Below are 13,340 nucleotides of genomic sequence, written 5' to 3' on the forward strand. Positions count from 1 at the left end.
CCAATCTTGAATCCTTAGTTTAACAATTTACGGTCACGAAACCTATATGTTCATAATCCAAAACATTCATTGACTCTAACTCTCAATTAATTTCCTTAATTAAAGTAGATATCAATTTCAACATTTGTGTTTGCTAATTGCAGTTTTGAAGATTTATCAGTTAACGAACATCTGTATTTTAATTAACTGAATGTAATACAGTTTAAAAGCCTCTTTAAAAAGAAATGTGTTTCCGAGCATTGAGCATAATTTGATGGCAAAGTTTCTTAATTTGGGGTACCACTCTTTCGATGGTAATTTGTAAAAGTCTCGAATCTGCACTCTGCTATTCAATCCACCGTCTCTCTATAGAATTATGACATTTTTTTCTAAATAATAATGTTTTTTTACAGTGTTAATACTCGTAATTAGAATTATATATTTTATATATTAGAATTAATATATTTATTAGAATTTTATATATTAGAATTTGTTTTAACACGAATATTATTATTGCTGATTTTAGTTAATTATATTGGCTATTTTGAATATATTTTTAAGCACATTTATTATTGTCCTAACATAATAAGCATTAAAACATGTAATAACATAAACTCATTTTGTAAAAGGATTTATAATCCGTTTATTCAAATAAATAAATAATGTATTTTATGCAGCGTAATTGGTTGCAGCTGACTAACAAGTATATAATACATCAAAAGCGCTTGGATCTAAAGGATTGTTTGGTTATCATATTTAATAATTAATAATTATTATTACAGTCAGTAGTTGTACTTTTAGGAAAAGGTCCCGATATTTACTCCACTGTAATATATATTTATTAATTTCCACGGATAGTCCAAAAATAGTATCAGGTTGAAGATGGTTACTTAAACTACAAAAAATATTGAACAGCTACTTTCAGGATTAAGTGATAAAAGTTAGGGATCAAAATATACTTATTATTACTTACTTTCTTCTTCTTGAGATAGTTACAAAGTGGATTTTTCTAAAATATCCTTCAAAAACTATTATTCTCTAATAGTTCTTAATTAATAATTGTTGGGACTAACTTTCAGTCTAACTTTGCCATTCTAGGTTTTTCTTGTTGTTCAAATAGATAGGCAGATTTAGGGATCATTTATTTTTGGTGGCGTTGATTGTTTGTTTAACTGAATAGAGATTAGTTTCATTGTGTAGATTGAAGAGCACCGTCGACAGTTTTTATTCCACTAAAAATTTGTGTATTTTGTGACAAATGATGGAAAGAACTGTCCTTGTTATGTTTGTAATTTAGGATTATTTTATACTTCAGAATTTTTAACTATTTCTTTTAGTATTTTTAGCTGTGGAACGAAGGGCAGATCAATTCTTCCATTACATTGAACTGCTTGTATACTCAGACTTCTCAATTCAATAATAATAAATTTATTCATAAAATTATATGTTTGTCTATTAAATGTGAATAAATAATTAGTAAACAAAACAAAATCCAATTAAGTATTCAAAAGACCACACTGATTCGGGAAGTTGAAATTGTTCAAATCAAGGTTGACTAATATCATTCAATAAGTTTCTGGTCTAGCTAAGAAAAACAAATTTTTTTTTTAGAAATTCTACTTTATTCGTCAACACACTCTCCTTCAAGAGTGATACATGCATTCCAACGCTCCTCTAACTTTTCGATGCCTTTTTTATAGAACGATTTGTCTTTACTCTCTCAGTTTCGGCAATCACTTCTTCATTTGAGCAAAATTTCTTTCCCTGGAGCATCTTTTTGATGTCTGCAAAAAGCCAGTAGTTGCTGGGGGCCAGATCTAAAGTGTTCGGTGGGTGGGGAAGCAATTCAAAATGTAATTCATTAAATTTAACCATCGTTTTCATCGACTTGCGACATGGCGCATTGTCTTGGGTGAAACAGCACTTTTTTCTTTTGCATGTGACGTCGTTTTTTTTTTATTTCTGCACTCAATCGATCCACCAATGCCATGTAATATTCGCTATTGATAGTTTCACCTTTCTGAAGATAGTTGAACAAAATACCATGCGCGTCCCAAAATACAGATGCCATAACCTTGCCAGCTGATTTTTGAGTTTTCGATAGCTTTGAACGACTTTCACCGGCTGCTGTCACATATTGACGCAAGAAATCCTGTTTATCTCGCTTGAACAGCTCCAAACAGCGCTCTGAATCGTCGATGTGTTGTTGTTTTTGGACCGATGTGAGCAAACGCGGCACCCACTTCGAAAGCAACTTACGCATGTCCAGATTTTCGTGTAAAATTGTAAATACACTACCCTCTGATATCTTTAAGGTGTTAGCTATCTCACGTAACTTCACTTTACGGACTTTCAAAATTATTTTGTGGACTTTTTTTTATCTTTTTTGAAGATATTTTCTGGGCGGTCAGAGCGTTCAGCATTTTCGGTGTTTGTACGACAGCGTTTCAGTTTAGTATACCAGTCGATAATCGTTGATTTCCTTGGCACAGAGTCTCCATAATGCTTATCAAACCACTGTTTGGCTTCAACAGTATTTTTCCCCATCAAAAAACAATGTTTAATCAACATAAGAAATTCTTTTTTATCCATTTTTTTAAATTTACAATACTGGGGTCACTAAAACCACTGTAACCTGTAAACTAACTAAAATTTTGACATAGTACATCGTATGAAAGATGCTACTAATATAGTAGCCTGCTATAGAGAAATCATAACGGTTTGTCAACAGTGTTGCCATCTATATGTCAGACCGGAGACTTATTGTGATGTTACTAGCGCGTTTTCATTAGAAAACATTACCAGTAAGTTCTTGCAGTTCCATGCACTTACATGGAAAGAAAGTGACTTTAAATGCAATTTTAAAACTAACTAGCCCTCCAAGCATAATTTTTAGTGAAAACTAAAAATAAGTTTCGAAAATTTGAGATCATTTGCTAGCGAGTGTAAGATGCAGATGCAGAGAGAAAAACAGGTATCAAATAATAATTCAAAACTTAAAACAAAAATTAACTCAATTAAATTGCTAAATAAGGTGAAGAAATCTTGGTACTATAAAATAATCTACAATAAAATAAAAATAAAAAAATTGATACTTTTGAAATAAAGATACACCGGTCCATGCAGGCACAAGTTTGGGGCGGTTAGACCAACGAACGAACGCTAAAGAAAAACTGAAATAAAAAGGTTATTGCAAGAAATTAGTAAATGAATGATTTACTGATTGATTATATCCTCGTACCTTAGCAGAGGAAGGAGATCAATGCTGATCTAATCCAAGCAAAGTGCCAAAAAATGGAAAAGAACCTTCTGTACCCTCAAGGTATCTTCTTTTAATTCACAGAACTCTTTTAACGGCGACAACTTCCCTCGCTCAAAGGGCACATCAAAATCGTAACCAAACAACAAAAATCGGTCTGTTACTTACATAAGCATGTTAACAATTTTTCCCAGAAAATCATTCTCAACGAAACGTTTGCTGCAATGATTTAACATCTTTGGGGGCAAATTGGTGTATCATTACAAGAAAGAGAATCAAATTGGGTTTTACTTTGTTAATTTGGACATGCCTAGTAAGCCCTAACTTTACTCCCAAACTTGTCTCTCTCTATCAGCTATTAAAAATCCTCGATATGGCAATTTAATAAAACCACACTTTCATAACTTCATAATGAAACAAAAAGAAAAAAAAGTCCACTTCAAATTTATATAAAGCTGATAAGATATGGTTATAATTAGTTTACTAATTTCTTATTAGGCGCCTACAATCATTTGCTTCCTCTTTTGCTTGACTATACTTAATATAATGAGCATTAGTGTCAAACATTTAGAACTGCTTTTTTTCCTATGAGAGTTTTTGAAGGAAGAAAGATTGTTTTTATGTGGAAAAGTGTGTTGTCCTTCATTTCCTATTTACGAGCAGCATAAAATCATTAATATTTAATCTTATCTTTAAAAAAAAATAACAAATAATTGTAAAACATACTTCTTTAGACAGTTCATGGATTATGCTTCATTCTAAATTGACATTTACTTATATTGGAATGGCCTCATCATCTGTGTAATGTTAATAGAATTAAATATGTAAGTAAACTTTAAAATTTGACGGAAATTTTTGGACCAGAAGTTACACTTTAATTAATAACTTTTTTAGCGATTATTTTTCGTTCTGTATATTTCAATAAAAATGTATTACATGAATTGCGGAAGCAGTGTCATTTGTGAGTGCCAAAGTGAAATCTAATTATTTTTCATTCGAATATTTGTAAAACTCAGTTGTACTGTTTTAGGCCTTGAGAAAGAGAGAAAACTTTAATTATGCCAAACCATTATAATCACGCCAATTTCTTTAATTAAGACGCATCAACAGCTCAGGTAATGGGCCCCCCCGTTCACCTGACAGTGAGCTGTAATAGACTAGGAAGAGAAACATCTAAGTGTAGGACAGTAAAGCTCGAACCTGGGATCTCCGCGTGGGGAATCAGTGCTTTGTCCTTTATGGTAATTTTGTAGCTTTATTCTAAAACTTGTACGAGGCGGGAGGTTTCACTTCTTTGAGCAATCAAAAAAACCTTTTTTCAAAAAATTAATGATAGCATTTGCAATATGGAGACAAAAAATAATAATAATTAGGAGGGGAGGGATTAGCTATGTGGTAGCGTACTCGATTCCCACGCGGAGGTCCCGGGTTCGAATCCAGCTGCTAACCCTTAGATTTTCTCTTCCTAGGAGCTTCTTACAGCTCACTGTCCGGTGATGGACAGTGTTGTCTGTAACGAGAGAACTCTGTCCGGAGGCCGGCAGTGCACTGAAAAAAAAGCTCCGGGCGCCAATAACCTTAGATGTTGACGCGCCTTAAATCATAAAAAATAATAATAATAATAATTAGGACAACCTTGGCAGTGAAGGATTACAATAATGAAGTTGAGATTATTGACTTGGACCCACAGTAGGCCTGTAAAGAACTGAGAACTGACATTATACAAATAATTTAAATTTAACTAGTTATTTTAGTTTCATTGTCGGAAGAAGCCATATTTTCATTTCTTTCCAAATTATTTAAATTCTTTGATATCGTAAAACTCTGCTCTCGAATTTATGAACCTTTCCCAACATTTATCATTATTATTATTAGGGAAGTTATTAGGAACAAAGTTAGCTTAGTTATTTATATTTATCTTTCCAAAGACCTGTTCTACACACTAACCAGTGATGAGAAATGATGTCTATTATGAAAGAATACCAACACGTTATGAAATGGTGCCGGCTGTCACCAAAGGTCACCCAGTGATATCATTGATTGATATCAATTGTTGTGCCATAATTAGGCAAAAATATGCTATTAAAAAAAAAAATCATTTGCGATTTTTGTTCATAATTAACTCCTTTTTTAATTTAGCTTTCTTCCAAAAACGAAGTAATTATCTTTTCAAATCTGAAATTTTTTTCACAAATACAAATGCAACAAATACTTCCGTGATTTTCTTAATTTAGCAATAATCTTAATTTGAATAAAAGTAAGAGCTGACCCACTTATAGTGTAAAAAGATGTTGTTGCTTTTACAATGGTGGAACTAATTCTAAAAAACTAAAAAAACATTGTGGGAGACATATCATTTAGTTATGCTCCAGATTTCGTATAAACTTTTTCAAACCATTGTGTTAACTGCTAATATTCTACTTTGATTGATCTTCAAGTAATATAGTCATTTTTATCAATAAATTACAAATTATCATTACTTATAGAATCTATACTCTTCCTTCTCATTACCATTAATTATTAATTTGTCTTTATGTGAAAAAACCAGCCTAATGTTTTCAAACAATCGTCTTCGATAACAGTCTCTCGACCTTCTTCCACTTTCGTGTTTGAGTGGGGTTCATTCAGTGTTTAAATTACAATACACTTATTTAATTTCAATAGTAGCTATGTAGCTTCTTTCTCGAGATAAGGGAATCTTGAGCATTACAGGCTGATGCTGGTGCGTATATATTTGTCTCTGGAAACATTAGATTGTTTACTGAATGTGCTTTTTTAAATATGTAAATATTTCTATTATTCTTTAATAGTGTATGTAAAGTGATGAATAGATGTTTGAAATCTTATGAAGAGTGACCAAAATTACTGCCATAAAGATACCAAGTTTTTCAAAATAATAGCAATGTGAAAGAAAGGTAGCTCAAATCACTCTAAAAGAGTTACCAAGTATTATAAAATTACATCTATGTGAAACCCAAAGTTGCTTTAGTACATCATAAAAATGGCCCGTACGGCCTCTCGGCTACCGTGGCGCCTGTGAGGTGAATTATTTGCCTACTACATTTGATCAAACTCTTTAAATGCACCATGATCACATTTTCCGTGTATTAAATATGTCAGATAATGGACTACCGACAATTGTCACCTCACATGTAGCCTCCAAAAATGTAAGATGGTGTGCAGGCTTTAAATAAATTACTATTATGTGGAGTTAAGCTTGAGCAATCTCAACGAAAGGAGTAGCGTTTTCAGCTAAATCGTGAGACAGTTCGGTCACAATTCAAAAATCAATTTAGGGCAGACATTGAGGAGAATAAACGATATCCTATTTATAGACAGTTCAATCTAGGGAAGCGCCATTACCTCAATAATAATGTACCTCTGGAACTTCAAAGGTGGGTTATTAGAGCTCGAGCAGGTGTGATCAATATTGGAGATTCACCATTTGGTAATATGGATAGAGAGTACCTACTGTAATCTATGTAGTTCGGAGTTAGATGATAGAACAGAACATTTTATCGCTCTCTGCCTGATATTGACTGGAGTAAGAGGAAAATAGCTCAAAATGACTAATTGAAGGAGGAAGAGATGTGGCATTCTTAAACAGAAAAGAGTGGTTTTCCCAGTCAAGCTTTTGTGTTCCGGGAAAAAGAATTATAACCTAATGTAATTTTATTTTTATATTTTTATTTACCCTAGTACATATTTTGTTTATATTTTAAGTAAATAATGGATATCTACTGTTCTTTCGTATTTTGCAATATAACAGGAGCCGCTGAGTAATGGTGAATGCTGTAACATCTGATTAGAAAAATGTATAAATTTCTCATTAATTTTTATAGCCGTTTAAAATTTTTCTTCTACAAAAGAAGAGCTCTAAGAACCTCAAACGAAGACAAGATTTTTGTTTTTGTTTTGGGAGTTAGTTAAAAGATCTAAATTTCAAATTGTGTAATATCTAAAATTCTACTCTAAAATACACTAAACATATCATTCAAAGTATAAATATAAATTGTTACGCATCATTATTTAATATATAATGCGCTTCATTTTAATTTGAAAAATTTTTATAGTGATGGTAAAAAAAAGTAAAAGTATACATGAATAGTAGAAACAATGATGTTTTAACTTTATGTACACGTCAGTTACCTTGTGTTTATCACTGAGTACAGGTGGCACATTATCATTTCAATGCTTTAACTTTCTCTTATCCTAATTATGAACTAGTTATTAAGACTTATCTAAAAAAAAAAAAAGTACAGAAATAGCTTATTATAAGTTCTTGAGGTGAGACGGCTACAGTTACAATTTATTTTATAATAGTGTTTCATTTTTCATTTCAATAGTTCACATATGCTCCAATAGTTCCATCCTTATTTTGAACATTTCTATTAAATACCCGCTTAGGTAAGGAAAATTACAAATTTAATCAAGTCTGAGATGACAATTTAACATCTTTCTTGTTTTTTGTTTTCTGTTAGAGTTTTTTTTTTTTTTTAATACAGATACAGCTATTCTTAAATGTTAATGTGCTACTTTTTGCTCCAGTTTAACAGCTTACTCTTCAAAATAGTAAAATATAAAACATAGTTGAAAGTAGAAAAAATAAATAAATCTTTCAAAATACACACTAATGTTTACTTTGGTTTCTATTAATGCAGTTTACACATGAAGCTTTATCCTCCGAGCTATCCAATTGTACAGTTTTTCTTTGGCCACTAGTTATGGGAAGAAAAAGAAAAAAAAACTCTATCCTGAAAATACAAAAACTAGAAACGATATTTTTTATTAGTAATTAAGTAATGTTGGCAAAATTAAAAAAGGTATGTATAAAGAATTCGTTTTGAAAAAGCGCGGGATCTTTGTGTAAGATCAATATCTACATTGAAAATTAAATCTTCTTAGTTAACCATATAAATTTGCTTTAAGCAAAGTAGCTAATTATTATTATTTATAACAACAATAATAAAGCTAGAGAAATGGTATAAGCTGGTATGATGCAATGCATGTGACTCACACCCTTGCCCATCGTCATCAGCTGTTACGAATTCTCCTTTCATTGCAAATACGTTTGTTGCCTAGCGGTACAAAGGGCATGCTCATTTAACAAAGTTTATCGGTACATGTAAACATATTTCGTGGAAATTTTTGCTCTCTTAACACATGTTTAGTTAATGTAGTTAACATTCAATGACAGAAGAGCAAACACCATTAAAAGTAGATTTTAATCAAGATGATTTGGCAAGTGCAAATGCAGTGGTTTCCCTATCTTCTTCTACAGGGGTGTCCGAGGTGGAGGAGAGCACACCTCATGTTCCAGAAGTGGTGTTTGTGTCTGGTTCAAGCAACGGGTGTACCATAGAGTGTCGAGCGAACGGAGAACGAGAACCATTACTACCCAGAATGGAATCCGTTTCCCAACCTTACAATCATTTTCCAGGTAAATCATTTGTTGGGCGAGATAAATTAATATATATTATGTGACATACAGAGTGAATATTATAGGACATAACCCTGTTTGTGCAGATGATCCAGCTTTTTCAGAAGTTATACGTCAAGCAGAACTTGCTATAGATAATGGTGTTTTGCCTCAGCGAATTTACCAAGGCTCAAGTGGTAGTTATTTTGTTAAAAATCCTGCAGGGGTGAGTAACTGTATTATTACTTCTTCTATGTGTGGCAATAAACAAGATGTATCTTTTAGTTTACTATACTTCTTCTTTTTTAGAAAATTATTGGAGTATTTAAACCAAAGGATGAAGAACCATATGGACGATTCAATCCAAAATGGACCAAATGGATGCACAAATTGTGTTGCCCATGTTGTTTTGGCAGAGCTTGCTTAATTCCGAATCAAGGATACCTTTCTGAAGCAGGAGCGAGTTTAGTTGATCAAAAATTGAACCTCAGGATAGTTCCTAAAACTAAAGTGAGTAGTTGACTTCATTTTTATGCAGTTCCAGTACTAAACAAAGTTCAAAATGTGCGTATAACATCGACAATATTGGTAGTTTGTATTTCCGTAATAGTCTATTCTCATACATAAAGTGTAAAGAGCTGACCCAGTTATCCTACTGTGATTTTTGTTCAGCAATATTATACAATTTCCGAATCCAAATTTGAAAAAGTATTTTTTCATGTCTTTCTATCAATGATTACATAACTTGTTATGTAACTACGGCTTGATTTTAATTCTAATATTTACTATATTTATTAGTGATATTGCACATAGTTTCCCTTTTTATAATTTTTTTTAGAAGAAATAGATGTTGGAAATCAAACAAATTCATTACCTTGATTCGCCAAATTCATTTACCCATTCATGAAATGAGCGAATTTTTTTATTTTGCAAAGTTTTAATTTTAAATGTAGATTTATTTAGACCCAGATTCCTTATTCCATTTAAAATCTTAATACATCTTTATTTTTATCTATTGGATCCGTATTGCTCCTTGCTGAATTTTGCGTATGAGACAAATTAGAGTGAACGTTTGATTTTTAGACCTTTCTAGAAAAATGAAATTTTACAGCTGAAAAAAGATAACATTCTAGTCCTTTTAATTATGTTTTTACTATAAATATGATTTACAATTCACATGACTTCTTAAATATTCAAATTTACCATTTGTTTTTTTACATGGGTATGCACCGAAGTTAATGTTTATTATACGCAGTTTTATCTTTGGTTTGATTTATACTAGTGGATGTTCTTGATATATTTTAATCTTATGCCCTTATTAATCGGTAAGTTAAGAATTACTCATTATCTATTTGACATAGAGCTTAAACTTGCGAAATATTTATGAAGCACAAATCATGAACACCTGGCCCTCTATTCGTGACTTTTTGAATTTTTTTGAATAGAAATGGCTAATTTTATATAAAATTATAATTGTTTTTCACTAACATCGCTTACATTTATGTTTAATAATTTTTGGAAGTTATTTTTATGGCAATCTATGTGAAAATTATTTTAAATGAATAAGGCTTATTTATTTATTTATTTTATTTTGTAGATTGTGAAATTAGTAAGCGTGTCATTTTATTACCCTCGAATTGCCAGAGGGACATCGCAGTTTAAACATGCAGTTAACAATCATTTTCCAACTGTTGGAAAACATTTTAATCGTCTAGGATTGAGGCCCAAGGTAAACTAAATTTAATTCTTTGCTTTTGAATACAATTGATACAAATCCAAGGTTGATTAGATACTAGTTGGAACTTATTTTAGGTAGGATCATTTCAGTTGTATGTAGAAGGCTATAGGGACGCAGATTATTGGTTAAGAAGATTTGAAGTTGAAGGAATGCCTCCATCAATACAAGAAAAATTTCAAAGACAATTTGAACGGTTAGTCATACTGGACTACATAACGAGGAATACTGATAGAAGTAATGATAATTGGCTTATCAAATACACACCACCTGTAGTGAGAAATCAACCTCGATCTAATTCCGGTGCTACTGCAGGAGGCGATGCTAACAATAAAGAAGAAGAAATGCAGGAAACCACTGTCAGTGACATATTTATTAAAATTAGTTAATAATTTGATTTTTATTAATTTTTTAATAATAAGACATCAGAATGGGATTAACTATAAAGGTCATTTATGAAGTTAAATCGCTATTTATTGAAATTTAAGAAACACTTCATGCTTGGCTTCACTTTGCGCGTTCTTAAATGCATCTTCTGAGATACCTTGATTGTGCGGCTTAGTGTTTAGAATTTTTTAATTTACTCTTAAGGGAATGATAAAATAAAGATAATGTCTGCCTACGCTATCTTCTTCAGAAATCTATTGTTTCTAGTTTGTTCATAATTTTGTTTTACAAAAATAAATTGTAGGGATCCATATTAGAGTGAGTTATTTCATACATGCATGTTTTATTACCTTTTTCAATAATTTTGTTCAATTTTTTTTAGGACTGGGAATGCATAGACAAGCCAGACATTTCTATTGCAGCTATAGACAATGGGCTTGCTTTTCCGTTCAAACATCCCGATTCTTGGCGAGCTTATCCGTATCATTGGGCATGGATTCCGCAGGCCAAGATACCATTCAGTCAAGAAATAAAGGATCTTGTACTGCCTTTAATAGATGATATGAACTTCATTGAAGACCTTATTGATGATTTGCGTACATTGTTTAAGGTTAGGATCACAATAAAATATTTACAGATTGTTATTTAATTTTAAATATTATTGGGAATTTTACCTTTTTCTTGTTATAGCAAGATAAAGGTTTCGATGGTCATCTATTTGAGAGGCAGATGAGCGTGATGCATGGACAAATATTAAATTTGAGCCAAGCACTTAAAGATGGCAATAGTCCTATGCAATTGGTTCAAAAACCTTCAATTATTATGAAAAGGTAAATAATTTAACTACTCGAGAAATGCTTAGTTTTGATTAATTTTATTTCTTTACCTTATTAAATAGTTTATTTCCAATAATTTTATCTGTTTCCTGAATAATTAAACTGGTGATCATGTACTATGTATATCCTATTACTTTGGATTGACTATTAGATATTTAAATTATTTAAAGATTTCTTCGATTTTTTTGTCTTCTTCCTATTGGCCTTTTGTGCTAATGTAAAAAATTAATTAGTATTTAATTTCTTAAATAATGAATTTTCAATTTTTTTTAAAAACATAATCGCAAAGATTTATTGATCACTTTCTTGCCTACAAAAATCATTTTCTACTTATGCATGGCTTTTTATGTTCCTCTAGCTTTAGATATCAGTCCACTAGCCTTATAAGGCTGACTTTTTAGAATCAGATTTAGTGTCATAGTGCGGGCTGATTTTTTTTTTTTAATCTGTTATGGTTCATAATCCTTAACTTGATAATTAGCTAAAGTTAACGTGTGTAAACTTCAGATTTGTAAAAAATAGAGATTAACGATGATATGATTGAAATTATATATTATAACCTTCCAGGGTTTAGGCTAGGGTAATTTTTTTATACTTTCTTTCTACCAAAAATTTCTATATAAGAAATTCGTTATTTTGCAATGAACTTAAAATGGTATAAAATAAAATTATCATCGGTAATACTCTTTGTAAAATGTATGTGGGTTTATGCAAATTTACTGTAATTTGTTAGTACTTTTTCTTTTATTCTTTTCAAAATTTCAGATCATCAGCTAGAGTGGGAACTACATCCAGATTCAAATCATTCAGCGATGCGTTTACAGAGAACATACAAAGTAAAAGTCCATTCTTCTCGTGGTGCTGATGGCATTGTTTTAATCTAATATTCTATCCCTTTCTTAACTCCTGGGATACTGTCACATCATGACAGCGCAAGAGTACCCCACCTTTATTTTATTTTCTTATTTAAATTCAGATGAAAACAAAAATTTAAGAAAAAAAAGACAATTTTTTCTTTAAATTACTCTCTTTCTCTGCAGGTTGTGTGATAGGATTTTTAAAAAAATGTTTTATTATATTAAAATTGTATTGTAAATAAGAATGTTTAAACTAAAAAAAAAAAAAGGATGTAAAATTCGGGCATTCCAACGTATATAATTAGGAAAAACAAATACGAAATATTGAATTATTTTGCAATTTTAAAAGTGTTTTGTATTGTACATATATTTTCTTCTTTTTCTGTGTTTTAATCTCCTATCAGAACATCATTGCCTGCCTACTCATATTGTATGTATGAAAAGAAATCGCATTCAAATTATGTTTCCTCTTTTATTTTATTTTAAGAGCTTTTTAAAATAACAAAAAGCTTGTAAACATATCACACATTGCTTTATTGTAGTTTACATTTTCATTTTTTAGTTCTTGTTACTGCAGAAAATTTAATTATAAATTTATTAAAAGTGATATACATTCACGTGATATAACAAACGCCTTCTAATGTAGAGCATTATTTATTGTGTTTAGCTCTTCATCTTTCAATTTTAAACATATGTCCTAGTCAGTTACTTATTATTATAGGGCCAATTTCAAATTTACATTATTCCATTTTTTTTTCCTCTAATGGATCTATAAATATAATCATTTGTTGGAAATATTTTGAAATACAATTTAATAGATATCCTTCCGAATTTTTTTTTTATATCCCTCATATTCGCTTTTTCCCTA

At 30.9% G+C, this 13,340-nt stretch overlaps 1 protein-coding gene and 1 long non-coding RNA gene across 5 annotated transcripts; one reads left to right on the plus strand and one right to left on the minus strand.

Moving 5' to 3' along the window:
• Positions 1–1,586: 1,586 nt before the first annotated feature.
• LOC141461220 (uncharacterized) lies at positions 1,587–10,239 on the minus strand. 4 transcript variants are annotated; one of them, XR_012462686.1, is made up of 4 exons: positions 9,532–10,239; positions 7,880–8,007; positions 5,750–5,978; positions 1,587–4,035 (listed from the first exon to the last, which is right to left on the minus strand). It is a non-coding gene; the product is annotated as an uncharacterized lncRNA (long non-coding RNA). The 4 variants fall into 4 exon arrangements; XR_012462684.1 differs by lacking the exon at positions 1,587–4,035 and adding an exon at positions 7,388–7,479 and having other exon boundaries at positions 4,279–5,978; XR_012462683.1 differs by lacking the exon at positions 1,587–4,035 and having other exon boundaries at positions 4,279–5,978.
• Positions 8,276–13,296, plus strand: Pi4KIIalpha (phosphatidylinositol 4-kinase II alpha). Its single transcript, XM_074142013.1, has 8 exons — positions 8,276–8,678; positions 8,765–8,883; positions 8,967–9,167; positions 10,255–10,386; positions 10,470–10,751; positions 11,162–11,389; positions 11,470–11,609; positions 12,381–13,296. Exons 1-8 carry the CDS (start codon positions 8,429–8,431, stop codon positions 12,478–12,480), a joined length of 1,452 nt encoding a protein of 483 aa, XP_073998114.1. The 5' UTR covers positions 8,276–8,428; the 3' UTR covers positions 12,481–13,296.
• The last annotated feature ends 44 nt before the right edge of the window (positions 13,297–13,340 follow it).

The sequence above is a fragment of the Rhodnius prolixus genome, unplaced genomic scaffold (assembly GCF_049639745.1).
Source record: "Rhodnius prolixus isolate KJV_2025 unplaced genomic scaffold, Rpr scaffold_6, whole genome shotgun sequence".
NCBI lineage: Eukaryota > Metazoa > Arthropoda > Insecta > Hemiptera > Reduviidae > Rhodnius > Rhodnius prolixus.

What these genes read in the sequence shown, in the direction of transcription:
- Pi4KIIalpha (XM_074142013.1), top strand. Translation starts at nt 8,429, where the DNA reads ATGACAGAAGAGCAAACACCATTAAAAGTAGATTTTAATCAAGATGAT. An exon ending in ACCTTACAATCATTTTCCAG is followed by an intron (nt 8,679 to 8,764) that starts GTAAATCATTTG and finishes CTGTTTGTGCAG; the next exon opens with ATGATCCAGCTTTTTCAGAA. An exon ending in CCTTCAATTATTATGAAAAG is followed by an intron (nt 11,610 to 12,380) that starts GTAAATAATTTA and finishes TCAAAATTTCAG; the next exon opens with ATCATCAGCTAGAGTGGGAA.